Source organism: Bos mutus, chromosome 21 (genome assembly GCF_027580195.1).
Source record: "Bos mutus isolate GX-2022 chromosome 21, NWIPB_WYAK_1.1, whole genome shotgun sequence".
Classification (NCBI taxonomy): Eukaryota; Metazoa; Chordata; class Mammalia; order Artiodactyla; family Bovidae; genus Bos; species Bos mutus.
This window is the reverse complement of record NC_091637.1, coordinates 31,106,158-31,133,110: the sequence shown is the minus strand read 5'-3', so window position 1 is coordinate 31,133,110 and position 26,953 is coordinate 31,106,158. Positions and strand designations below refer to the sequence as shown.

The 26,953-nt window shown below is 36.5% G+C and overlaps 1 protein-coding gene across 3 annotated transcripts in view; it reads left to right on the top strand.

Annotated features, from left to right (window-relative positions):
• Window positions 1–26,953, top strand: part of SCAPER (S-phase cyclin A associated protein in the ER) — a 419,624-nt gene that overhangs the window by 164,157 nt on the left and 228,514 nt on the right. For all 3 annotated transcript variants that reach the window (XM_070358560.1, XM_070358561.1, XM_070358559.1), the window contains exons 21-22: window positions 9,318–9,454; window positions 26,726–26,791. In XM_070358560.1, coding sequence (XP_070214661.1) covers window positions 9,318–9,454; window positions 26,726–26,791 — 203 coding nt within the window. The remainder of the gene's footprint in view (window positions 1–9,317; window positions 9,455–26,725; window positions 26,792–26,953) is intronic.

The following is a 26,953-nucleotide window of genomic DNA, read 5'->3' as shown; positions in this document are numbered from 1 at the left end:
TAAACATACATACATATGTGTATATAACATGCGGTTTGGAACCCAAGAAGAGAGAATGTGTCACTGCTTTCCACTTTGCCCCTTTTTGTTTGCCATGAAGTGATGGGACTGGATGCCATGATCATAGTTTTTGAATGTTGAGTTCTAAGCCGGCTTTTTCACTCTCTTCTTTCACCTTTATCAAGAGGCTTTTTAGTTCCTCTTCACTTTCTGCCATGAGGGGGGTATCATTTGTATATCTGAGGTTGTTGATATTTCTCCTAGCAATCTTAATTCCAGTTTGTGCTTCATCCAGTCCAACATTTCGCATGATGTACTCTGCATATAAGTTAAATAAACAGGGTGACAATATACAGCCTTAACATACTCCTTTCCCAATTTTGAACCAGTCCGTTGTTCTATGTCCAGTTCTAACTGTTGTTTCCTGACCTGCATACAGGTTTCTCAGGAGAAATGCTCATAATCTCCTTTACTTCATCCGACATTATGTACACAGCAATCTTAGAATAACATTACTAATAATCCTACTGCCAATGTTAATTACTGAGAACAGGTTAAAATTCTTTTCATGTTTTCCCCATTCTCATCTTTTTTATTAGTAAGTCTATGAAAAAAGTCTGACATACAACCATTTTACAACTATATTTGCTTAGCTTTTAATCACTAGTTTAGTCTTAGTTCTGTAAGTATATATGAAATATTTACCACTAGTCCTCATGTCTCTGTCTTTATAGTCATGTTGATTTTCTGAGGCTTGTTCTATAGTAGATTCTTCAGGAAGGTCTTATGAAAATAATATTCCCTTTAGATTTTTTTAATGTTAATAACAATTTATCTGTGCTTTCTATACTTGAAAGCTGGTTTTACTGGGTATAAAATCCTCAGTTCACATTTCTTCCTTTGACAATTCTAAATAAATTTATAGTAGTCCCCTCCCAACCTTGGAGGATATATTCCAAGACCGCAGTCCAGTGGATGTCTGAAACCATGGATAGTACTGAATACTATATATACAGTTAATCCTTGAACAAGACATATTATAATTATGTGAGTCCATTTATACATGGATTATTTTCAATAAATACAGTACTACATGATTGTGGCTGGTTGCATCTGTGAACATGAAAGGCCAACTGTGAGATTATGTGTAGACTTTTGACTGTGTGGGGATCAGCGTCCCTAACTCCCATATTTTTTAAAGGTCAGCTGTATTGTCTTTTTCCTGTGTATAAATACCCATGATAAAGTTTAATTCATAAATTAGGCAAGTTAGAGAATATTGAAATTGCCAATGTCACTATTCTTATGCTTAGAAGTCATTTTTAAATAAAATAGGATTACTTGAACCCGAGCACTGCCATACTACAATCCATGTGATAACCTAGATGGGTACTATGTGACTAACGGGTGAGCAGCATATATAGCGTGGAAACACTGGAAGGGGAAGATTTATATCCAGGCCATGTAGTGGGGTAGTGTATGTTTTCATCACACTTCCCAGATCAGTACCCAATTTAAAACTTATGAGTTTATTTCTGGAATTTTCCATTTAATATTTTTAGACCATGGTTGACCACAGGTAATTAAAACCACAGAAAGTGAAACCAAGGATAAGAGGAAACTACTATACTTCATTTTGTTCTGGCATAAAATATTGCTGTCAAAAAGCCTGATGATAATCTAACTTTTTTATAGATTTTATTTTTAGAAATTATAATATTATATGTTTTGCTATTAGCCACTCTGGGTCAGTATTTTCAGATATGTGGTGTACTCTTTCAACATTCAGTTATATTCTTTATTAGGAAAGTTTTCTTGAATTATATTATAGTTCTTAACATTTGATTTGTTCCCTTGTTTTGGTTTTCTTTTTCAAGTGCTCCTGTTTGCTGTATCTTTGTCTATCTTTTGTATTTCCACTTACTCTCAAATCATTTTTATTTCTTTTAAGTATTTTTCTCCCTTTTGTATTTTTAGTTGTCTGAGGAATTATTTGTTGTGTTTATTCACTCTTTTGTCTTCTAGTTTATCTTCATTTCTTAAATGATATATTTTCTTTTGCCATCTTCACTGAGTTTTGTAACTTAAATTCTGAGTCTTTGAGATGGTGGTATGTGTTAGAACATTTTTTATATTTGTTTTAGCTTATTTTGAAATAGAAGGTTACATATTCATCTTTTCTGTGTATGTTTTTTTGGGGGGGGAGTGTTTTCATTGTTTGTAGTGTTGCTATTCTACTTATTTGTTTTTCTTTTAATAATTTTGTCATTTGGTCTTGATACCTTTGTATTGCTTATTTTTAGTGGAATTTGTACTGAGTTACGATTCAGGGTACCTATTCTAACTTCTTAGACCTCCTTCTATTGTTTTTGTAAAAAATATAGTGACTTGCTTTCTAAAATTCCCTAGTTCTGTTACCTGTTCTGTTTGTATCCAGGCATTTCCTCCCTTTGTTTCTGTTATCCCTAGTTTGCTTAAATTCCTTCTTTAGCAGTTTTCTTTGTGGCTCAGCTTTGAGAGGTCATAGGGCTTGGCCTGGGCTTCCCAGGTGGCACTAGTGGTAAAGAACCCACCTGCCAATGCAGGAGACCTAAGAGATGCTGGTTCGATCCCTGGCTCGGGAAGATTCCCGGGAGGAGGGCATGGCCACCCACTCCAGTATTCTTGCCTGGAGAATCCTCATGGACAGAGGAGCCTGCTGACCTACAGTCCATGGGGTCACAAAGAGTTGGACACGACTGAGCGACCGAGCAGGGCTTAGCTCGGTCACAGACTTCTGACCTTCTTAATGCAGGCATCTTTTACTCACCTGCCATTTCAGTGGTCAAACCTCTCTCAGTTTTAGATGCTGTTCTCAGATTGGTCTGTTGAACTCTGCAGTGAAAAATGATTTCCTTTTTAGAGTTCTGTTCTCAGGTTCATTATTCAGTCTGACTGTTTTCCTCTGACTTCTCCTTCAGAGACGCTGAAACCCTGCTGACCTGTTGGGAGTTTGTCATCACCCACTCCTGCTTGGAGGCTGTGGGGATACCTTGTCACTTACTTGTTGTAAATATTTTCTATGGGTTTTGATTTTGCTGTCCAGTTGCTCTTTCTGTTTTATATGGTGATTCAAAGAGAATCCATAACTTTATTACCACTGCCTTCATCTTCTCAGAATCCTCATTGTAAGTGTTTTAATGGCTAATACTTCACAAGTAGAAATGCATTATAATTTTCTAAACCACTTCTCAGTGTTGAAAACCTCCTTTGTGCATGTTCTCCCTCTTCAGAAACCATCTCAAAACCTTCCTGTGTAGTCTTCATGGTTTTAATGGAAAAATAACAATTAATTATCCTGTGTCACATCCAACAGTGCATCATCAAAAGGCAGTCTCTTTCTTACAGAAAGTGAAAACATAGTGCAACCCACTAGAGGCAAATCTATGAAACCTGGAAAATTAGAAAAGAGACATATTTTAAGTCACGTAAGACAAAATACAAACAAATGGTTAAGCATATTAATAAAAGTTTTTCAGCTAACAAATTGACCAATTTACAAAACAAAACAGAAATACTAGGTACTGGCAAACCACTTGTGGGGACTTACTCTCATTTTGGTTGTTTTGGAATACATATGAAAAGCCTTAAAAATGTGTGTAATCTGTAGCCCAGAAATTTCAGTTCTATGCTTTGATCATAAAGGAATAATTTAAATTGTTTTAATGCCTATTTATTTGGCCACATCAGATCTTAGTTGTGGCATATGGGTGCTCAGGAGTTGTGGCATGTGGGCTCCCCAGCTGCTGTGTGCCGGCTTAGTTGCCCGGCGGCATGTGGGATCTTTTCCCAGCCAGGGATCACACCCATGTTCCCTCCGTTGCAAGGTGGATTCTTAAGCAGTGGACCACCAAGGAAGTCCCTAGAAGTTTAGCTGTATTTGTTTCCCTAGTATTTATCATATTGAAAATAAAAATTCAAATGTTTAACAAAAAAGCATTTAGTAAAATTAAGTATACTGTAAATAATCAGTAGATTATGTTATAGAACATTATTTCATGGAATGAATATATTTGCAATATTAAATTTAAAAAACAGATTGTAAAATAGAATAAAAATGTCTGGATGATTACTCAATTATTTTTAGGTGTTAAAATTATAGGAGATTTTTATTTCTTAATTTTATTTATATTTTTTATAATTAACATGGTTGTATTTTTTAAATTAATTAATTTTAATTGGAAGCTGATTACTTTACAGTATTGTGGTGGTTTTTGCCATACATCCATATGAATCAGCCACGGGTGTACATATGTCCCCCCATCCTGAACTCCCCTCCTCCTCCCTCCCCACCCCATCCCTCTGGGTTGTCCCCAGGTACCGGCTTTGAGAGCTCTGCTTCATATACATCAAACTTGCACAGGTCATCTGTTTTACATGTGATAATATGCATGTTTCAATGCTATGCCTCAAATCATCCCACCCTCACCTTCTCCCACATAGTCCAAAAGTCTCTTCTTTACATCTGTGTCTCTTTTGCTGTCTCTCATATAGGGTCATTGTTACTGTCTTTCTAAATTCCATATATATGCGTTAATATACTGTATCGCCGTTTCTCTTTTAGACTTAATTCACTATTTTTTATGATTAACGTGTTGATTTGTATTAGGAAAAAATTTAAGTCAAACAGAAATAGAAATGTATTCTCATTTGGTTTTAGTTTGAGATTGTTTTAAAAAGTTAATGTTAATGAGAGTGCATGATGCATACTGTGAGTATTATTGTAACGTCTTTTAAAAAGATGGCAGTTTTTGTTAGTTCCAGATGGAATCCAAATTTTTCTATGTAATGTCTACATTTTAGACTGTTAATGGATTCTATTAGATATGTAAATACCATTTGTACGCAAATGAAAATAGTATAATTAAGCATTTCACAAAATTAAAAATGTCATTTAAAATACTCCTTTTCCTTAGTGCGGTGATAGAAATTAGATGTCAAAGACTTAGCCGACTTGAGCAGTGTTAGAGGGAGGGAATGTGGAGTGGGAAAAAAGCTTGGTCTTGCATGTGTGCATGCTAAGTTGCTTCAGTCATGTCTCACTCTTTGCGACGCTGTGAGCTGTAACCTGCCAGGCTCCCCTGTCTATAGGGTTCTTCAGGCAAGAATACTGGAGTGCGTTGCCATGCCCTCCTCCAGGAGATCCTCCCAACCCAGGGATGAAACCCATGCCTCTTATGTCTCCTGCATTGGCAGGCGAGTTCCCAGCGCCACCTGGGAAGCCCTTTTGAACTTGAGTTTTATGATCATGAATATAATATTGAACCTTTGTTAAACATCTGTAAAATATAAACATTTTCCCACCTTTCTATAGGGTTGTGAAGACTTTAGCCCTTTGCTGATCACAACAAGTATTTAATAAATGATAACTTGGATGGTGGTTTTACATGACTTGCTTTGTGTTATGTATCTTTATTATATATGTTAAGGGAGTTTTCTTTATTTACTTATGTGATTGCTTTCATTTGACTTGAGACCCAGGTTATTTTTTCAAGTTGCATGTATATGTATATTATATATACTTATCACTTAAGTAATTGCCTTTGTTTAGTGCCAAAGTATAAAGATGTTGTATACAACAGGCCTAATTGATCAGTGAAAATAATTACTTCCACTTTTGAGAATATTTTCCACCTTTGGTTGGGGTGATTTTGTTTTACTGTTTTGGTAAGTTTATGATTTGAAAAGTTTCTGCTTTTTGTTGAAGTATGGTTGATTTACAGCGTTATATTAGTTTCAGTTGTTCAACACTGTGATTCAGTATTTTTATAGATTATATTCATTTAAAGTTATTGTAAAACACTGATTATATACCCTATCTTGTACATTGCAACCTTGATCTTATTTATTTAATAATTAGTAGTTTGTACCTGTTAATTCTCTTCCATTGTCTTGCTCCTCTCTTACCCCTCTTCCCAATGATAACCACTAGTTTGTTCTCTGTGACTGTAAGTCTGTTTCTGTTTTATTATATCCATTTGTTTGCTTTATTTGGGGGATTCCATATAGAAGAGAAAATATACAGGATTTGGCTTTTTCCCTCTGACCTCACTAAGCACAGAAGTTTCATAATAAGCACAACTCTATGGCTCAACTCATTTTCTAACCATATCTCTAAAGTACTAGCCAAAAATATATACTCCATAATCATATTGTCTGGATTTAAATTAGGCTGTATCACTACTATCTACAAAACTGCTAATCATCATGATCTTGACTTTCTAACTTCAGGAAAGTTATTTGATTCTGTGTCTGTTTCCTAATAGTTAAAATGAAAGTAATAACAATATATACCTTTTAGTGTAGTTCAAAGGACTAAATCAATGATCATATGTAAGGGACTTACCTCAGTGTACATTGTATAGTAAGCCCTCAGAATACTACTTTTGCCCTTTTTTATCAAGATATAATTGACATAGAACATTTGTGTTAGTCTTAGGTATGCAACAATGTTTTATATATCTGTATATAGTGAAATGATTACCGTAGTTTAGTTACAGTCTATGACCACTCAGAGTTATAATTTTTTTCTTGTAATGAGAATTTTAACATCTACTCTCTTAGCAACTTTCAAATATACAATACAGTATTGTTAACTACGGAGAAGGCAATGGCAACCCACCCCAGTACTCTTGCCTAGAAAATGGACGGAGGAAATGAAAATGCTTCTCCTGCCATGGACGGAGGAGCCTGGTAGGCTGCAGTCCATGGGGTCGCTAAGAGTCAGACACAACTGAGCGACTTCACTTTCACTTTACACTTTCATGCATTGAAGGAAGACATGGCAACCCACTCCAGCGTTCTTTCCTGGAGAATCCCAGGGACGGTGGGGCCTGGTGGGCTGCCGTCTATGGGGTCGCACAGAGTTGGACACGACTGAAGCGACTTAGCAGCAGCATTGTTAACTATACTCACTATGTTGTACATTACAATCTGAAGATTTACTTAATCTTATAACTGAAAGTTTGTATGTTTTGACTTCATTCATTTGACCACAGATATTGTATTACATCTTGTTACCTTCGTTTCATCATTCATTTAACCTATACTTATTGAGTGCCTACTGTATGCCAGGCACAGTACCAGATACCGAACCATCACTGAACAAAACAAAGTCAGTGCCCTCATGAAACTTATGTTCTAGTGCAGGAAATTACAAATGAATATTGATATCAGGAACTGATGATAAACAAGTCCTATGAAGAAAAATAAGAAGATGGCAAATAATGGTGTTATGTAAGGTTGAATGTTCATTTTAGCTGAGACCATGCAAGTACCTGGAGAAGAATATTCTTGGCTAAGGTAACAAGAGTCTTGAGGCAGTACCATTCCTGATGGATGTGAAGAACAACAGCATCCTGAACTCCACTCCTATATCAGACTGTCTCCTGAAACTCTCCACTTGTGTTTCCACCATAAGCATTTCCAAAATAACATTCTACAACAAAACTCTTATGCTCCTTGTATACATAAAATTTGCTGTTAGAGTGTTCAGTAACTGCACAACTGCTCAACCTAATCTGTAAGTAAACCCTATCAGTTCTACTGTTTAATATGCCCACTCCATCCACAGTGGAGTGAACAACAGAGAGAGTAATGTCAGATGAGGTCAGAGAAGTTGATGATGTGGGGTTTAGTAGACTGTGATAAGGACTTTGGATTTTACCCTGAAGGTGATGAGAATGCAAGATTTTGATAAGAGGAATGATATGATGTGATTTATATTTTTTAAAATTGCTGATTTTGTAAATAAAAGATTTTGAGACCATAGAAGCTGGAAGAATATTTAAGAAGCTATTTCATAATGCAAATGAAAGCTATGAGGAAGCCTTAGATTAAGTGATGGTGGTGGGGAGAAGTGATTGGATTGAGATTAATATGGGTATATTTGAAAGTAGAGCTGATAGGATTTACTGATGTATTAGATGTGAGCAGTTATGCAAATAGTGGCACCACTTACTAAACACCATAAGGTCAATTTTTAATGTATATTAGCAGCATAAGAGCTATGTTGTAGAGTATTATTTTGGAAATGCTTATATTGGAAATACTCCACTTAAGTGGAGATTTTCAGTAGATAGTTTGATAGGAATAGAGTTCAGGGGAGAAGTCCGGATTAGAGATAAAAATTTGGGAATTGCCTCTGTGAATGATATTTCAAGTCACTGTACTTGATAAATAAGTTTGAATAGAGAAGAAGGAAGTTATGAATATAAGTCTGAGATGTTTAATATTTATCCATCAAGAAGAGGAAAGGATCCAGCAAAGAAGACTTAGAAGGTACAGCTGGAGTTAGGAGGAGAGTGTGTTATCTAGAAACCTAGTGAAGAAAGTGTGTCAGGGAGGAAGAAGTGATCTACAGTTCTAATGATGTTGGAAATTTAAGGAGAGGGTCTAAAGTAATTTCTAGGAGGGAGAATGTAGACAAAGTAGACTAAGGCTGCTCAATGGCCTGGCAGTTCTAGAGCCCATTTGAGGTGTAAGGTCATAAATTTAAACTGAGATCTTGTCACCATGGTTTGTAATTATAGCCATATTAATCTGCTCAGTTATGAGTACAAAGTAGAGAAAGAGTTAGATTTAGGGTTGAGATTTTTCCATGCAGGTATGAAAGAAGAATAGAGGGACAGGGGAGTTGTGTACATGCAGGAGAGTAATAATAATGAGGTGCCATAAAATCCAAGATGGCTAAGGAGGGAAGTGGGGCCAAACTCTGTGTACTTCAGCCAGACCAAATTTCTGCTGCCACTAGCCACATTCTGCTTTCTCACCTCTGCCTGTTTTCTGGGATGCCTACTCCTTTCTCCTTCCTGCCACCTTTCGCAACTACCAGCCCAAACAAACACACACATACCCAATATCCATATGTTCAAATTCAATCCATCCTTCAAGGGATAGCAGACATGGTGCTTCCTTCTTAAAATCTTTCCTCATTAGCCCAAGTGATCTTGTTTCCCTTTTGAGCTCCTGTAGTACCAAGCTGGGTTTTATAGATTAGAGTATGGTATTTTACCTCTCCTACTGCAGTGTGGGGTTGCAGGGCACTTGAGTATGTCCCTGTATCCTTAGCATTTAGCTCAGTTGATGTGCAGCAAAGTTTGACAGGTCCATGAAAGTCTCAAGTAAAATGATTTCTTCAGTGTTTACCAAAGCAATTTTTGAAGCCAGTATTTCATAGAGGTTACTTTTACTTTCATCTGTGTATTCTTTTCTATTCACTGTAGTCTGTAGCAGTGCCATGTTGTTTTTAATTATTATTTCATTTATTTATCTTGCAGGAGCACCTTTCCTTAAAGAAATACGTTATTGACATTGTGGTTGAAAGTACAGCTCCACCAGAGCCTTTGAAAGATGGAGAAGAGCGGCAGAAAAATAAGAAGAAAGCCAAAAAGATAAAAGCACGGATGAACTTCAGGTACCATGAAAAGAAAAAAGTGAAATTGTTAGTCTCTCAGTCATGTCTGACTCTTTGTGACCCTGTGGACTGTAGCTCACCAGACTCCTCTGTCCATGGAATTCTCCAGGCAAGAATACTGGAGTGGGTAGCCATTTCCATCTCTAGAGGATCTTCCTGATCTAGGGATCAAACCCAAGTGTCGTGCATTGCCGGTGGATTCTTTACTGACCAAGCCACTAGGGAAGCCCTCAGGAACTATAAATGTGCTTAAAAACAAAGAAAAAGTTTTAGTGGTGTATCATTTTTAATGTAAATCCAAGGAAGACTCTCTGCCCCTCTCCAAAAGTTTAAACTTGTTTGCTTCAAGAAAGCCTTGAAAATAATACTGATGAGCCTAATTTATAGCCACTTTCTTTGATTGAGAAAGAAAACTGAATATCGATCTAAAGCCCTTGCTTTCACCTGTTAAGAGCTCTTCTTATAATTGGATGCCAAAGCCCTGCCAAACTTGTGCCTCCTTCAGCATACAATAGTATGTTTAAGTATGTGTAAACCAAGCCTATTTTTCTTTCCAACTATTGATTTTTAAATGAAGTATCAAAGAAAATCAATAGCAATCAACAAATAGAAGTCTGCTGGCTGTAGTGTCAAATCCCATGACTAGGTTTAATCAATTTGGTTGCCTGTCACAACAAGAGAAAGTTCAAGAAATATCTTGAAATGGAAAGTGAGTTGTCAGACCTGTAGTTTATCATCAGCCTCCAAAGTGACATCTGAGGATCACACAGCTGTGTAGTACATCATTACCTCACAAGCTCTGAGCATCATCTGATGACTGATGAGTCTTGTTCCAGGACACAAATGTAGTTCCTCCTTAGAAAATAATTCTTTGCTATTTGAAGAAAGGTTGTCTGAATATATTGTTGCACCTTTATTCCTAAATGGTTAGAAAAAGAGAAGCTTGACGTATGGAATTATAGAAATACAGGTCTAGAATAATGGTGAACAGGTATTATCTCTCTATAGTTTCCAATTTCAGATTGTAATTAAAAGAAGATGTCCATTTCATCTTACATAATCAGTGGAAACTTGAGAGTACTCATTCAAGCAAAGAATAGAAAAGGCTTTTTTGGTTGGTTTTTTTTTTTTTTTTTTTGTAGTTCCTTGAAGTTTCTAAGAATAGTTTTAGAGTATATACTTTAGGGTATTACTGGCCTTCGTTTCTAGTTTATGCTGAGAACTTGCTGACCTCCAGAAATGGTATTGAGTCCATTCTTTGGACCTTTCTCTTATTCCTCTATGTACACATTCCTTTGGTTAGTTCACCAGGTGTTTGTATTCTCCACCTGTTGATGACTACTGGTTTTATATCTCTTCAGTTGTACTCAAATTTAGTGTATCCAAAACAAGTTCCTGCTTTCTTCTCTGCATCTGCCCCTCCAAACCTCTCCTTCTAGTTTTCTCTGTATTAATAACCAGGTAAGTCTATTCTAGTTGTGTATGCCAGAACCCTTGAAATTGTCCTTGACCTTTTTCTTTCTCCCACGTCTCATCCAGCCTAACTGCAAATCATCTTAGCTTTGCTGTAAAGTACATTCAGAGACTCTTTCTCTAGCATCACTACCTCCCCCCTCAATCAAGCCTCCGTCATATCTCACCTGGATTATTGCAGTACTTCCCTGACTAGTCTCTTTGTTTCTGTCCTTGGCTTCTCACAGTCTATTCTAAACATGCTGGCCAAAGTGAACCTGTTAACATGTCAGATCATGTCACTTCTCTTCTCAAAGCCTCAGGGCTTTTACACTCCAGTTTTCCTCTTTCTGGACAGCTCTCCCACATATATCCGTAGAGCTTAGCACTGTTACCTCCTTCAGATCTTTGCTGAAATGTTAACCTTTTCAGTGAGGCTGTCCTTCAGGCTCTGATATATATATATATGGTAATGCTAGGTTATTAAAGGAAATTTTTAAATTATAGGAAAAATCCTATAATTCTGATGCTGCTCATTTTTTGGCATATACGTATCCTTCTATGCTTACATACCTATATCAATAATTTTTTTTATTGCAGTATGATTTATGTAAGTGAATGTAGAGATCGCTAATACACAGTTTGTTGAGTTTTGTCAAACCTGCATACTCACGTATCATGTGTAAGAGCCTTTGATTGTTTCACAGTGTCTTTGTGTCTCTTTCCAGTCAGGCTTTCACCACCCTTGGCTCTTGGTAACCACTGACCTGCTTTCTATCCTCATAGGGTAGTTTTTCCTATTCTAGAAATACATACAAACGAAGCCTTTGTGGCTGACTTCTCTTACCAAGTACAGTTGATCCTTGAACAATGAGAGTGTTAGGAGCACTGACTGTCCATTCAGTCAAAAAATCCACACGTAACTGACAGTTGGTGCTCCATTTCTGCAGTTCCTCTGTTGGTTAAACCTCCACGGGTTTGGCCAGCTGGGGACTGTGTAGTACTGTGGTGTTTACTATTGAAAGCAATCCAAGTATACGTAGACCCACGTAGTTCAATGCCGTGTTGTTCAAGGGTCAGCTGTATACCATTTTTGAGATATATCTGTGTTTTGACTTGTGTGTAGTTTGTTTTTTTTTTCATTTCATTTCATACCATTGTGTGCATATTCCATAAATTTTTATCTGTTCATCTGTTAATAGACATTTGGGTTTTCACTTATTTGGCATTTGTAAATTAACCTATCAAGTCTTTAGGTGTATTTACATTCTCCTTTCTCTTGGATAAATACTTAAAACTGAAATTCCACATTTTTTTCACAGTGGTGGTACTATTTTACACTTCCATCAGCAACCTGGGGGAGTCCCAGTAGCTCAACATTTGTCAATACTTGGTATTTTTAATTTTTAAAATTTTAATCTTAATTCCAGTTTTAGCATAGTTGTGTCTCGTGATTCTAATTTGCACTTCCTTAGTGATTAATAATATGTATTGAGTATCTTTCCATGTAATTTTTCACCACTCGTATCTTCCCTTATGACGTGTCTTTGAAGGTTTTTGCCCATTTTAAAAGTTGAGTTGTTTGTCATTTTATCTTTGAGTTGTTTATATATTCTAGCTACATGTTCTTTGCCAGTTATGTGTTATGTGAATTTTTTTCTGAATCTGGAGCTTGGCTATACATTTTGTTAGCAATAGCTGTTGATAAGCAAATGTATTTTTAATCGTGATGATATCTATTTTATCAATATGTTCTTTTTAGGTTTTATGCTTTCTGGGTTCTAAGAGATTTTTGTCTGACCAAAGGCTAAAAAGCCTTCATTTTTTTTTTTTTTCTAGAAGCCTTGTAATTTTAGTTTTGGCATTTAGATTTATGATCCGGCTCAAACAAATTAGTGGGTATAATATGAAGAATAGGTCCAGGTTTATTTTTCTGTATAGCCAGCCAGTGATTCCAACACTATCCACAGAAAAGATTTCCATTCCGATTACGATGTTTTAATACTTTGGTTAAAAAAAGAGAATCTCCCCTATGTGAGTAAGTCTGTTTCTGGACTCTCCTCTTCTACCCTGCTTTTCTATTTTGACACCTGATAAAAAATATAAATCACCCCGTGACGTCTGAATCTGCTTCTGGTCCGTTCTCTTCCATTATTTTGTCCTTTTCACACTGTCTTGATTACAGTAGCTTTGTAGTAGGTCTTAGGACAAAGCAATAGACGTCTTCAACTTTGTTTTCTTTTTGAAGTTTTGTTTTTCCAGTGTCTTACATTTTCACAAAAATATTAAGACCAGTTTTTACTATCTAAAATTAAAAAGTCTCTTGGGATTTTGATTGGCATTGCACTGATCTGTAGATAAGCTTAGGAAGAAAGGATATCCTGATAATTTTGAATCTTCCAATTCATGATGAGATATGTATCTGCATTTGTTTAGAGCTTATGTAATTTTTCTAGTAGTTTTTTGTAATTTTCAGTTTAAATGCTTTACAAATACTTCATTAAATTTATCCCTAATATTTTAAGTTTTTGTTTCTATTGAAAATTATATTTGTAATATTTTTTGTTGTGAACATATAGACAGAATTACTATTTGTATATTCACTAGCTATTGGGACCTTTCCAAATAGACTTATGAGCTCTAATAGTTTTATAAATTTATAAGATTTCTTTATGTACATAAACATATCAGAATAAAGTCAATTTTATTTGTTTTTTTCTACTTAGTATACTGTTTATTTTTTTCTATTGTCTATTGCACTGTGTTGCACCTTCTACAAAATACGAAACAGAAGCTTTGGTGCTGATCTTAGGGAGAAAGCAGTAGAGTTTTCACTATTACGTTATATTAGCTATAACATCATACCTTACAATTTCTGTAGATGTCATTTCTCAGATGGAGGGAGCTTTATTCTATTCTTAACTTCCTGATTGCTTTTTTCTTAGATTGATATTACCATATTCTCACATGCCTTTTCTACATCTATTAAAATGCACTCTTTCATTTTTATCAGTTTGGTGCATTATGTTGACTTGTTATGGCAGCTTTAGTGAGATATAATTTGCATCCTATTCCCATGTAGGGTATATAACTCTGTACTGACTTTTGAGTGTTAAGTCAACCTTATACTCTTTTAATAAGCCCCATTTTCTCATTATATATAATTTTTTTGTATATTGTTAGATTAAGTTTGATAACTGTTTGTAAAAGATTGGTACATTTATGCTCGTGATGTATGTCGATCTGTAGTTACAATATCTTTGTGTTTTGTAATCAAGAGAATGTTGGCTTGCTTAAGTGGGTTGAAAACTATTTGTGTCTGCAGGAGTTTCTATAGGATTAGAATTAGTTTTTTATTTAAATTATGTATATAATCAGTGAAGTCATACTTTGTATTTCTTCTTCAGTTTTGGTATTTTGTATCTTTCAAGTAGTTTGTCCACTTCATAGCAGTTGTTGAATTTATTAACACAAAGTTGCATACATTATTCCATTATACTTCTGATTTCTAGTCCTGCACATAGGAAGCTTGGAAATCACCACTCACTCCATCCTAACAACAGGTAAAAATGTGAAAAAAGTGAAAAATCAGCAGCTCTTCTTAGATGCATAAGATACATGAAGTACCAGTGTAGGATGCAGCCTTCCAAATTGGACAGACAGATAAGCAAATAGAGAAAATCACAACGTAACAAGAGCAGAAACCTCTGTGGAAATCAGTACTGGGGTAGGAAAACCTGAGCTATAATTGATGACTCTCCAGATGTTCAAGGTGGATGAATATGGGAGTCAGAACTACACAAGATCCCCACACTTCTGTTTACTTCACTTCTAAGAGCTCGATCAGGTTCTCAAAGTGAGTATCACAGCAAAATGCTTTTGCTTCCAGCAGGGAATAAGGAGCTGTTTTGAAATATGCCAGGGCATTTTGTTCTTCTTAAAAATATCTGCCTTCCCACCACCACCCTGTTACCAATATGAGACCAAAATAAAATAATAGGCCAATACCACTGATGAACATAGATGCAAAAATCCTCAACAAAATTCTATCAAGCTGAATCCAACAATACATTAAAAGGAGATCAAGTGGGTTTAATCTCACGGATTTAAGGATTTTTTAGCATCCCTAAATCAATCAGTGTGATACAACATATTAACAAATTCAAGAGTAGAAACCATTATGATCATCTCAGTAGATGCATAAAAAGCTTTTGCTAAAATCCAGCATCCATTTATGATAAAAAATGCTTTTCACAAAGTGGGCATAGAGGAAACCTACCTCAACATAATAAAGGCCACATATGACAAACCCATAACTAACATCATACTCAGTGGTGTAAATCTAAAAGCATGTCCTCTAATATCAGGAACAAGACAAGGGTGTCCATTCTTGCCATGTTTATTCAGCATAGTTTTGGAAGTCCTAGCTCTAGCAGTCAGAGAAGAAAAAGGAATCCAAACTGGAAAAGAAGTAAAACTGTCAATGTTTGCAGATGACATCATAGTATACATAGAGAAAGATGGTACCAGAAAACTACTAGAGTCCATCAGTGAATCTGATAAAGTTGCAGCATACACAGTTAATATACAGAAATCTATTGCTTTTCCATCCACTGACAATGAAAAATCAGAAAGAGAAATTAAAGAAACAATCCCATTTATCATTGCATCAAAAATAGTACCTTGGAATAAATCTGCCTAAGGAGGCAAATGACCTATACTGTGAAAAGCATAAGGCACTGATGAAAGAAATCAAAGATGACACAAGAAGATGCAAAGATATACCATGTTCTTGGATTGGAAGAGTCAGTATTGTCAAAATGACTGTGCTTCCCAAGGCAATCTACAAATTCAGTGCCGTTCTTATCAAATTACCAGTAACATTGTTCACAGAACTAGAATCAAAAATTTTAAAATTTGCATTTTGATACAAAAGACCCTGAATAGATAAAGCAATCTTGGAAAATGAAAAATCAGGCTCCATCAGACTATACTACATAGCTACAGTAATCAAGACAGTATGGTACTGGCACAAAAACAAAAATAAGGTCAATGATGCAGGAAGGAAAAGTCCAGAGACAATCTCATGCACCTGTGGTCACCTAATCTATGACAAATGAGGCAAGAATATACAGTGGAGAAAAGACAGCCTCTTCAATAAATGTTTCTTGGAAAGCTAAACAACTATATGTAAAAGAATGAAATTAAAATATTCCCTAACACTATACACAAAATTAAATTCAAAATGGATAAAAGACCTAAATGTAGGACCTGACACTATAAAACTCTTAGAGAAAAACATAGGAAAAACACTTTTTGACGTAAATGGGACCTGCTGCTGCTACTGCTAAGTCGCTTCAGTCGTGTCCGACTCTGTGCGACCCCATAGACAGCAGCCCACCAGGCTCCCCCGTCCCTGGGATTCTCCAGGCAAGAATACTGCAGTGGGTTGCCATTTCCTTCTCCAATGCATGAAAGTGAAAAGTGAAATTGAAGTCGCTCAGTCTTGTCCAACTCTTAGCGATCCCATGGACTGCGGCCCACCAGGGTCCTCCGTCCATGGCATTTTCCAGGCAAGAGTACTGGAGTGGGGTGCCAATGGGACCTACTTAAACTTAAAAGCTTTTGCACAGCAAAGGAAAGCATAAACAAGAGGAAAAGGGAGAAAATATTTGCACCAGGCTGCTCTGTCCCTGGGATTCTCTGGGCAAGAATATTGGAGTGGGGTGCCATTTCCTCCTCCAATGTATGCATACATGCTAAGTTGCTTCAGTCATGTCTGACTCTATGGACAGCAGCCCACCAGGCTCCTCTGTCCACAGGATTCAGGATTCTGGAAAATACTGGAGTGAGTTGCCATTTCCTTCTCCTGAACAGTAATGTAGTTTCCTTAAAAAAGCTAAAAATAGAACTACCATATGACCCACTACCAATCCCACTGCTGGACATATAACTGAGAAAGCCATAATTGAAAAAGACGCATGTACCCCAGGGTTCACTGAAGCATTGTTTACGATAACCAGGATACGGAAACAACCTAAATTTCCATTGACAGATGAATGGATAAAGAAGATGTGATACATATATATAATGGAATTTTAATCAACCGTAAAAAAGAATGAAATTGGGACATTTGTAGAGATGTGGATGGACCTAGAATATATCATACAAAGTGAAATAAGTTAAAGGAAAACAAATATCATATAGTAACACATATATGTGGAGTCTAGAGAAATGGTGCTGATGAACCTGTTTGCAGGGCAGAATAGAAATGCAGATGTAGAGAAGAACATGTGAACACAGTGGGGGATGGGGAGAGTGGGATGAACCGAGAGATTAAGTTTGACATAAATGCACCACCATGTGTAAAATGGATAGGTAGTGGGAACGTGATGTATAGAACACCACAGCTTGGTGTTCTGTGATGACTTGGTTGGTGGAATGTGAGGGAAGGAAGATCAAGAGGGAGGGTATATATGTATACAGATAGCTATTTCACTTCATTGTACAGCAGAGATTAACACAACATTGGAAAGCAATTATACTTCAGTTAAAAAAAGAAAGAATGAAATAATGCTATTTGGAGCAACAGATGGACCTAGAGATTATCATACTAAGTGAGTGATATAAGTCAGAGAAAGACAAATCTCATTATCACTTATATGTAGAATCTAAAAAAAATGATACAAATGAACTTACTTATGAAACAGAAAGGAACTCACAGACATATAAAAGAAACTTAGGGTTTTCAAATGGGGTACTTGTGGGGGGAATAGATTAGTAGTTTGAGATTAATGTTTACATACTATTATATATAAAATAAACTACAGGGATCTACAGTATAGCACAGGAACTGTACTCAATATCTTGTAATAACCAATAATGTAAAATAATCTGAAAAAGAAAAAATACATTTATATGTATCACTGAGTCATTTTGCTGTGCAAAATTATAGATTAACTATAATTCAACTTTTAAAAAGAGAGTGAAAGTGAAAGTTGCTCAGTCGTGTCCAGCTCTTTGCAACCCCATGGACTGTAGCCTGTCAGGCTCCTCTGTCCATGGACTTCTCTAAGCAAGAATAATGGAATGGGTTGCCATTCCCTTCTCCAGGGCATCTTCCTGACCCAGGGGTCAAACCCATGTCTCCTGCATTGTAGTCAGATTCTTTACTGTCTGAGCCATCAGGGAAGTCCATAAAAGAGGGTAGTGGCATTTTAGCTTGCCCTGAGCATATCTCAACTTCCCAACTCAGCAGAAGCTTTGAAGACAATCAACTGCATCCCTGTTACAGGTATCTAATACTGGAGAAGAGCAGATCTTGTACTCAAAGAACCATAGCTGTTTTGACCTCTCTGATGGTTCTCTGAAAGGTTAGTTTTAAGAGGTTGTCCTTCTTTTGCCTAACTCAGAATTCTTCCAGAGTTGAGGAGGTTACCTGGGGATAATTGTCAAAACAATATGAAGGCAAATGTATTAATTGATGATACCTAGTGCAAGGAGGGCATGGCAAGCCACTCCAGTATTCTTGCCTGGAGAATCCCCATGGACAGAGGAGCCTGGCGGGCTACAGTCCATGGGGTTGCGAAGAGTTGGACATGACTGAGTGACTAAGCACAGCACACAAGTACAAGGATATACAACTAGTATAAATAATTGACTAATAAAAACTTGCAGGGAAAGGTTGAGGATTAAGATGCTTTGGGAAACAAAGGCTTTGAAAATCTCCCACATACTCAGAAATCTAGAAGGCCACATGTATCCCCAGGGTTGGGTACATGATTAGATAAGACCCAAGACAACCCTGGAGTCTTTTCCCTACCCGACCATCAGGCTTTTATGCAAGCAGGAAGTGAGGGCTAAGACAGTGTTGTAATCTGCCTGACTGTGTCTTGTTGGCTTGCCGCAACACAGTCACACAGCTCATCTGCAAATACTAGATTGGGACTCTTTGTTGTTATTATTTATGGTATTCAAAGAAATCTCTTGGATCGCTAGCTGATTCCTAAAATAATGGAACCAAGACTTTAAGGATCATAATGACAAAGAATATAAACTTTAGAATATTAGTTCAGAAAAGTCACTAGAAAAATGTACAACAAGCAAAAACAAACCCTGAGAGAAAAGAGAATCTGATTTCCAGAGTTGCCACATTATAATGCTTAAAATATCTGCTTTTTTAATATGGCGTTGATTTTTTTTTTTTTTTTTAACTTTAAACACTTTATTTTGTATTGGGGTATAGCCAGTTAACAATGTGGTAATAATTTCAGGTGAACAGTGAAAAGACTCAGCCATATATATACATATATCCATTCTCCCCCAAACCTCCCTTCCATCCAGACTGGCATGTAACATTGAGGAGAGTTCCATGTGCTATACAGTAGGTCTTTGTTGGGTATCCATTTTAAATACAGAGGTGTGTTCTTAAGGAAAAGTTGCAAAGAAAAGGCATGCAAAGAAAAAGAAAATTGGCTCATACTTTGCGGGGGAGGAATTAAGAGAAAGTGTCCTTGGGGAAGCCCAGACATTGGCCTTCCTAGACAAAGACTTTAAAAATTTTAAATGTACTCAGAGAAGTAAAGGAAACCATGTGAATGATATCTAACCAACTGGAAAAGGTTAATAATGAGATTTAAAAAAATTTTAAGGAACTAATAAATTTTGTAGCTGTAAAGTACAAAAATTGAAATGAAAAATTATTTGAAGGATTCATCAGGTTATCTGAGCAGGTAGAAGAAAGAATTGATGACCTTGAAAACTATCAATTGAGATTATCCTTTTTATAGAAGAGAAAGAAAAAAGAATGGTTAAAAGTCAGAGACCTGTGGGACACTACCCAGCATTCCAACATAAACATAAGGGGCATCCCAGAAGGAGAGTAGAGAGAGCAAAGGGCAGAGGACACTTGAAGAAATATATCTGTAAGTTTTCCAAATTTAATGAAGTATATGAATCTGCAGATCCAGGAAGTTCAACAAACTCAAAGTAGAAGAAATGCAGAGATCCACGCTATGACACATAATCAAACACTGGGCGATAATGACAAAGAAAATCTTAAAAAAGAAACAATTCTTCATATATAAAATATCTGCAGTATAATAACAGCTTATTTCTATAGGAAAATATGGAGGTCAGAAGCTAGTAGGATAAACATATTCAGTTTCCTGGTAGAAGAAAACAAATTGTCAACCAAGAATTCTACACTTGGCAAAATTTCAAAAATGAAGGAGAAATTCATACATTTTATGATAAACAAAAGCCAAGTGTTTGTCTCTAGTAGACCTGCACTTCAAGACACTCTAAAGGAAATCTTCAGTCTGAGATTAAAAAAAAAAAAAAGTAGACAGTAACCTGAATACACGCAAAGAAATAAAAAACACTATAGAAATAACTATATGTCAGTGTAAATGTAGTATTTTTTGACTCCTCATTTTTCCCATTTGAATTAAAAGTGAACTGCACAAAATAATAATTATAAACCTATGTTTATGGGCACACACTGTATAAAGCTGTGATTTATAATTCTAGCATAAAGAATAAATGCTATATTGTTGTTGTTTAGTCGCTAAGTTGTGACTGGCTCTTTTGCGACCCCTAATGGACTATACTCCATCAGGCTCCTCTGTCCTTTGGATTTCCCAGGCAGGTATACTGAAGTGGATTACAATTTCCTTCTCCAAGGGATCTTCATGACCCAGGGATTGAACCCACATCTCTGCTTGGCTGGCATCTTCTTTACCACTGAGCCACCTATATAGCCAAATGCTATATAGGAACACTTTTGTATACTACTGAAACTAAGCTGATATTAATTCTAGCTAGATTGTTATGAAAGAAGATGTTAATTATAATTCAGGTCACCTACTAAGAAAATAAGCAACTAAACAAATATATATGTACGTATATATGTGTGAAGAAATGAGAGTGGAATGAAGCTGGTACATTTAACACAAGATAAAGCAGTAATGAAAGAAACGGGGGACAGAAGAGAGCATAGGTGAAATAGCAAAATGGCAGAAGTAAATCTGTCCTTATCAGTAATTATGTGAAATATAGTTGCATTAAAGACTCCAGAATCTGTTTGTAATGCAGGAAACTTGAGTTTGATCCCTGGGTCGGGAAGATTCCCTGGATAAGGGATTGGCAGCACACTCCAGTGTTCTTTCCTGGGACTGAGGAGCCTGGCAGGCTAGAGTCCGTGGGGTCACAAAGAGTCAGACACGCCTGAGTGACTCACACTTTCACTTAAAAGACTCCAGTGAAAGATACAGGTTGGCAGAATGAATTTTTTAAAAATGATTCAACTATATGCTGTCTACAAGGGACTCACTCAATATATAAGAACCCAGCTGGCTTAATGTGAAACGAAAGTAACAGATACTTCATGAGAAGAATAACCTCTGCAAGATAATGTAGCTAAATGATATTAATATAATACAACATATACTTTAAGACCAAAATTGTACAATAAAGGAAGAAGGACATTTTTTGGTGATGAAAGAATGAATCCGTAAAAAATATATAACAATTACAAACATATATGCATCTGAGAAAGCCACAAAATACATGAAGGGAAAACTGGCAGAATTGAGGGGAGAAATAGGCCGTTCACCAGTAATAGTTGGAGATTAAAGCAACTGAAACTCTATACTTTGCTGGTAAAAGTACAAATTGGAATGACCCATTTGATAAACATTTTGTAAATTAAGGTTAAGCAGGTGCTTGTCATATAGCTCAGCAATCCCACTTCTGTATTTATCTAAGAGAAATTAAGACATTTATCCATGCAGTAATTTGTCTACAAATGTTCATAGTAGTCCCAGATTGGAAAGTAAAATATCCAACTGGTAGTGGATAAACAAATTATGATATCCAGAGAATGGGACACTGTAAAGCAGTGGAAAGGAATAAACTAATAATATATGCAACATTATGAAAGACTCTTAAAAGATTTATTCTAAATGAATTAATTCAGACACAGGAGAGTATGTATGATTGTACTGATTTGATATTCATAAAGCTTTAGGGGTAGAAAGTAGACAGCTGGTTGCTAGGAACGAAAGGGTACGGGAAGGGGAAAGAGACTTATTGCAAAAAAAAAACCTAAGAAAACTTTGTGAGTGGTAGAAATGCTTTACATCATGATTGTGGTTTCATTTATATTGGTAGGCCCAACTGTGAAAACTCATCAAATTATAGGTTTAAAACTTGAAGTCTTTATTGTATGTAAATTATACCTCAATAAAACTGACCCAAGAATGAAAAAAATTATAAACACAAAAAATGAACATTGTGAAACCAAAGCGTAGGATTGGGGCAGAAAATATCTGAAGTAACAAGATTTTTTTTGGAGTAAGAAAAAATGGAAATAAACTATTTGATATTTGTGACAGTGAGAAAATTAAACTTATGGGGATATAGTCAAAAAATTACTCAGAATGAAGTTTTAACCTTAAGTTACTTTATCAGTTGAAGTAGAAATGATCTAAACAACTCAAGGATTAGAACAATATTCTAATTTCTCCTTCCTGAAAAATGGTACAGATTTATTTATTTTTATTTAACAAATACACATATGGCACTTATAATGTACTATATCTTTATAAAGATAAAAACAAGTTAAATAGAAGTTGATGAGATCTAATTCTTTGAGCATATTGGTAACAAAAGAGCCTATGAAAAGGCTAGCCAAAAAAATGGAGTAAATAAATATCCCACATTATGGCTGAGAAAAAGTATAATCATGATAACAAGGAGACTAAAAGTGAGGAAATGTAGTATACAACATGACACTAATAAATTTAAAACATTAATAAAGTGAGTCATTATCTTAAAAAGTAAATAATGAGAATTTAATTATAATAGAGTATTCAGTCTTAGCTCTCATTATTCCCATATTTTAATCTTTTGCTCCAAGCAAAGGGATCTGTACACAGTTCCCTCAGCATAACTTGTATTTCCCTCTGTGTCTTCATTATTGCTCACTTCTCTCTCCTGTTAATGGCATTTTCTTTTCGTGTACTCAGATACTACTTATCTTTCAAGCAGGTACACTTTCCATTTCCTTGAGGAAACTCCCCCTAGCATCTTAGGTGGTAATGAGCACTTGTGACAGTTTGCATTTGTTACCTACTCAGCTTTGCAGAATTATGTGCCTTTTAATGCTGTTTCTTCCTCTTCCTTGTGGAGAATAAATATCTTGAATAGCTCCACTATGTATATACCTCATCCGTGCTGTATATAACTCTTATTATCCCCCATATTCTAGTTTAGTTTATACAGAATATGAACTCTGGAAATAAGTATTTAATTGATTGTTAAAAGTGAATCAAGACAAGATTCAAGTTAGGGAAAAGTGCTTAACTACCATTTCAGGTAGAGTTAGGATATCTTTGTTTGGTATTATAATTTTCTAGTTAAATGTGCACAAATGGGAGAATGTATTCAGTCTTTTCCACTTGAAGCCTCAGATGAAATGTTTGGATATAATAGACAACTTCTTAAGCCTCGATTTCTTTTCTGTAAAATGAGGAAAAGACGTATTTTTTAAGACTTCGCAAGACAGTACATAGCTTCTGGCATATGTGCCTGGAATGCATTGAACCCTACATAATTGCTTTTTCCCACCTTCATATGAGGTCACAATTGCAAGTACAGTGTGGATATTTCCCCATTTTGATATGCATTAATATTTTTGGCTGAGAGCAGTGAGCACATTGAGAGCATCCCTGCCTCAGGTGGTAAAGAATCTGCCAGCAACCCAAGAGACTTGAGTTCGATCCCTGGATTGGGAAGATCCCCTGGAGAAGGGAATGGCAACCCGCTCTAGCATTCTTGCCTGGAGATGGACAGAGGAGCCTGATAGGCTACAGTCCATGGGGTTGCAGAGTTGGACATGACAGAGTGACTAACCCTCACTTTCAGTGAGTGCATGATAAAGAATCTGCCTGCAATGCAGAAGACCCAGGTTCAATCCCTGGATCAGGAAGATCCCCTGGAGAAGGGAATGGCAACCCACTCCACTATTCTTGCCTGGGAAATCCTGTGTGCAGAGAAGCCTGGCAGGCTGTAGTACATAGGGTTGCCAAGAGTTGGACACGACTGAGTGATTAACACTTTTACTTGCAATGTGCACATGTAGTTTGAAACATACATAATTTAATGTTTAATTCTAATTTAGTTATTTCTTCATTCCCAAGTATAACCTGTGGTAGATTGATTTTTTTCTCTCATTAGGCCTGGTGTAATTTGCATCTTTCAGGTTTTTATGAAGCAGTTTTGTTTTGTTTTTCTTTCACCAGTCATCGCTGTCTGGATTGGTGTACGTTGTGATTAGTTCTTTCACAGGTCACTGATTAGAGGCTAGAACCCTTTGGATGAATGGTCAAAATTTAAATTTTGACCTCTGAAAAGAGAAATTGAAAAATTAAATCATTGTTAATATATTGTAAAAGTAACATTTGCTGATTGTTGACCTATTGATGGCTTTTAAGTGCTGGAACACGCAGGCTGAAGCTTAGTTGAACAATGACAGAGAAGTGTTATTAGATTTTTGCAGACTTTTGGCATTTAGTCAGTATAAACAACAAAAGCAGAACAAAATAAATCTTTTGAGTATCTGGTCATCATTTCCACTGCCTTTTAAAATTACTTCTAGACTTCAATGACTATTCTTTACACAGAAGCACTGTACGAAAAAGAACTTACCATGATGGTGTGGTCACTCACCTAGAGCCAGACATCCTGGAGCGTGAAGTCAAGTGGGTCTCAGGAAGCAGTACTATGAACAAAGATAGCAGAGGTGATAGAAGTCCAGCTGAGTTATTTAAAATCCTGAAAGATGGTGCTGTGAAAGTGTTACACTCAATATTTCAACAAACTTGAAAAACGCAGCAATGGCCACAGGACTGAAAAGGTCAGTTTTTATTCAAAACCCAAAGAAGGGCAGTGCCAAAGAATGTTCAAACTACCACACAATTGCACTCATTTCACCTGCTAGTAAGGTAATGTTCAGAATCCTTCTGGCTAGGCTTCAGCAGTACGTGAATTGAAAAATTCCAGATGTACAAGCTGGGTTTAGAAAAGGCAGAGGAACCACACATCAAATTGCCAACATCTGTTGGATCATAGAAAAAGGAAGGGAACTCAAAAAACACATCTACTTCTGCTTCATTGACCCTCTAAAGCCTTTGACTGTGTGGATAACAACAAACTGGAAAATTCTGAAAGAGATGGGAATACCTGTCTTACCTGTCTCCTGAGAAACCTGTATGCAGGTCAAGAAGCAACAGTTAGAACAGGACCTGGGACAACAAACAGATTCACAATTGGGAAAGGAGTGCATCAAGGCTGCATATTGTCACCCTGCTTATTTAACTTTATGCAGACACATCATGCGAAATGCTGGACTGGATGAATCACAAGCTAGAATCAAGATTGCCAGGAGAAATATCTACAACCTCACATACACAGGTGATACCACCCTAAGGGCAGAAAGCAAAGAGGAGCTAAAGAGCCTCTTGATGAAGATGAAAGAGGAGAGTGAAAAAGCTGTCTTAAAACTCAACATTCAAAAAACAAAGATCATGGCATCCAGTCCCGTCAGATCAGATCAGATCAGTCGCTCAGTCGTGTCCGACTCTTTGCGACCCCATGAATCGCAGCATGTCAGGCCTCCCTGTCCATCACCAACTCCCGGAGTTCACTCAGACTCACGTCCATCGAGTCAGTGATGCCATCCAGCCATCTCATCTTCTGTCGTCCCCTTCTCCTCCTGCCCCCAATCCCTCCCAGCATCAGGGTCTTTTCCAATGACTCATGGCAAATAGAGAAACAATGGAAAGAGTGGCAGATTTTATTTTCTTGGGCTCTAAAAATCACTGTGGACAGTGACTACAGCCTCAGAATGAAAAGACACTTGCTCCTAGGTAGAAAAACTATATCAAACCTAGATGGCATATCAAAAATCAGAGACATCACTGTGCCAACAAAGGTCCATATAGTCAAATCTATGTTTTTTCCGATAGTCATGTACAGATGTGAAAGTTGGACGAGAAAGAAGGCTGAGCACAGAAGAATTGATGTTTTAGAATTGTGGTGTTAGAGAAGACTCTTGAGAGTCCCCTGGACTTCAAGGAGATCAAACCAGTCAATCTTGAAGGAAATCAACCCTAAATATTCATTGGAAGGACTGATGCTGAAGCTCCAATACTTTGGCCACCTGATGCAAAGAGCCAACTCTTTGGAAAAGACCTTCATGCTGGGAAAGATTGAGGGCAGAAGAAGAAGGGGGCATCAGAGGATGAGACGGTTGGATGGCATCACCAACTCAATGGACATGTGTTTTTGCAAATTCTGGGAGATGGTGAAGGACAAGGAAGTCTTGCATGCTGCAGTCCATGGGGTCACAAAGAGTTGGACATGACTTAGCAGCTGAACAACAACAACAGTAATTTTGCATTGAATACCTCTTGAGGTACATTGATACTCAGCCATCTCAACCACCTTGTAGAAACTTAATATGGTTTCAAGTTTAATTATGATTTTCATATTTTTGAAAAATAACCACCATTCTGTACCAAGTCCCTAACTCAGATATGTTTTTATGATTTTCTATCCTGTGAGGAAATATGCATTTTTCAATCTTTTGGATTGCATTTATAGTATTGTAAAGAAGCAGTGTCAGAAATGGAATTGTTAAAATTCAGCATAGTAATATTCTTAATACTGGGAGGGGAAAAACATAGCCAAAGTTTTATTTTGGTATAAAAATTAGCAACAAAATAGCTAACAGTGATAAAACTCTTTTCTCTCCAGGGCCAAGGAATATGAGAGTTTATTGGAAGCAAAAAATTCTGGTTCGGACTCACCCTATAAAGCAAAGTGAGTATTTTAGCCTACATTTTATTTATTTGTCTCTTTAGTCTCTGCCTATAACAAAAGTTTACCTGAACCATTATTGTTTGCTTGTGGTCATAGACTTTTGTATCCGATGCCTAGGATATTATTCTTCTAACACCATATCATATATCCAACTGAGGATGA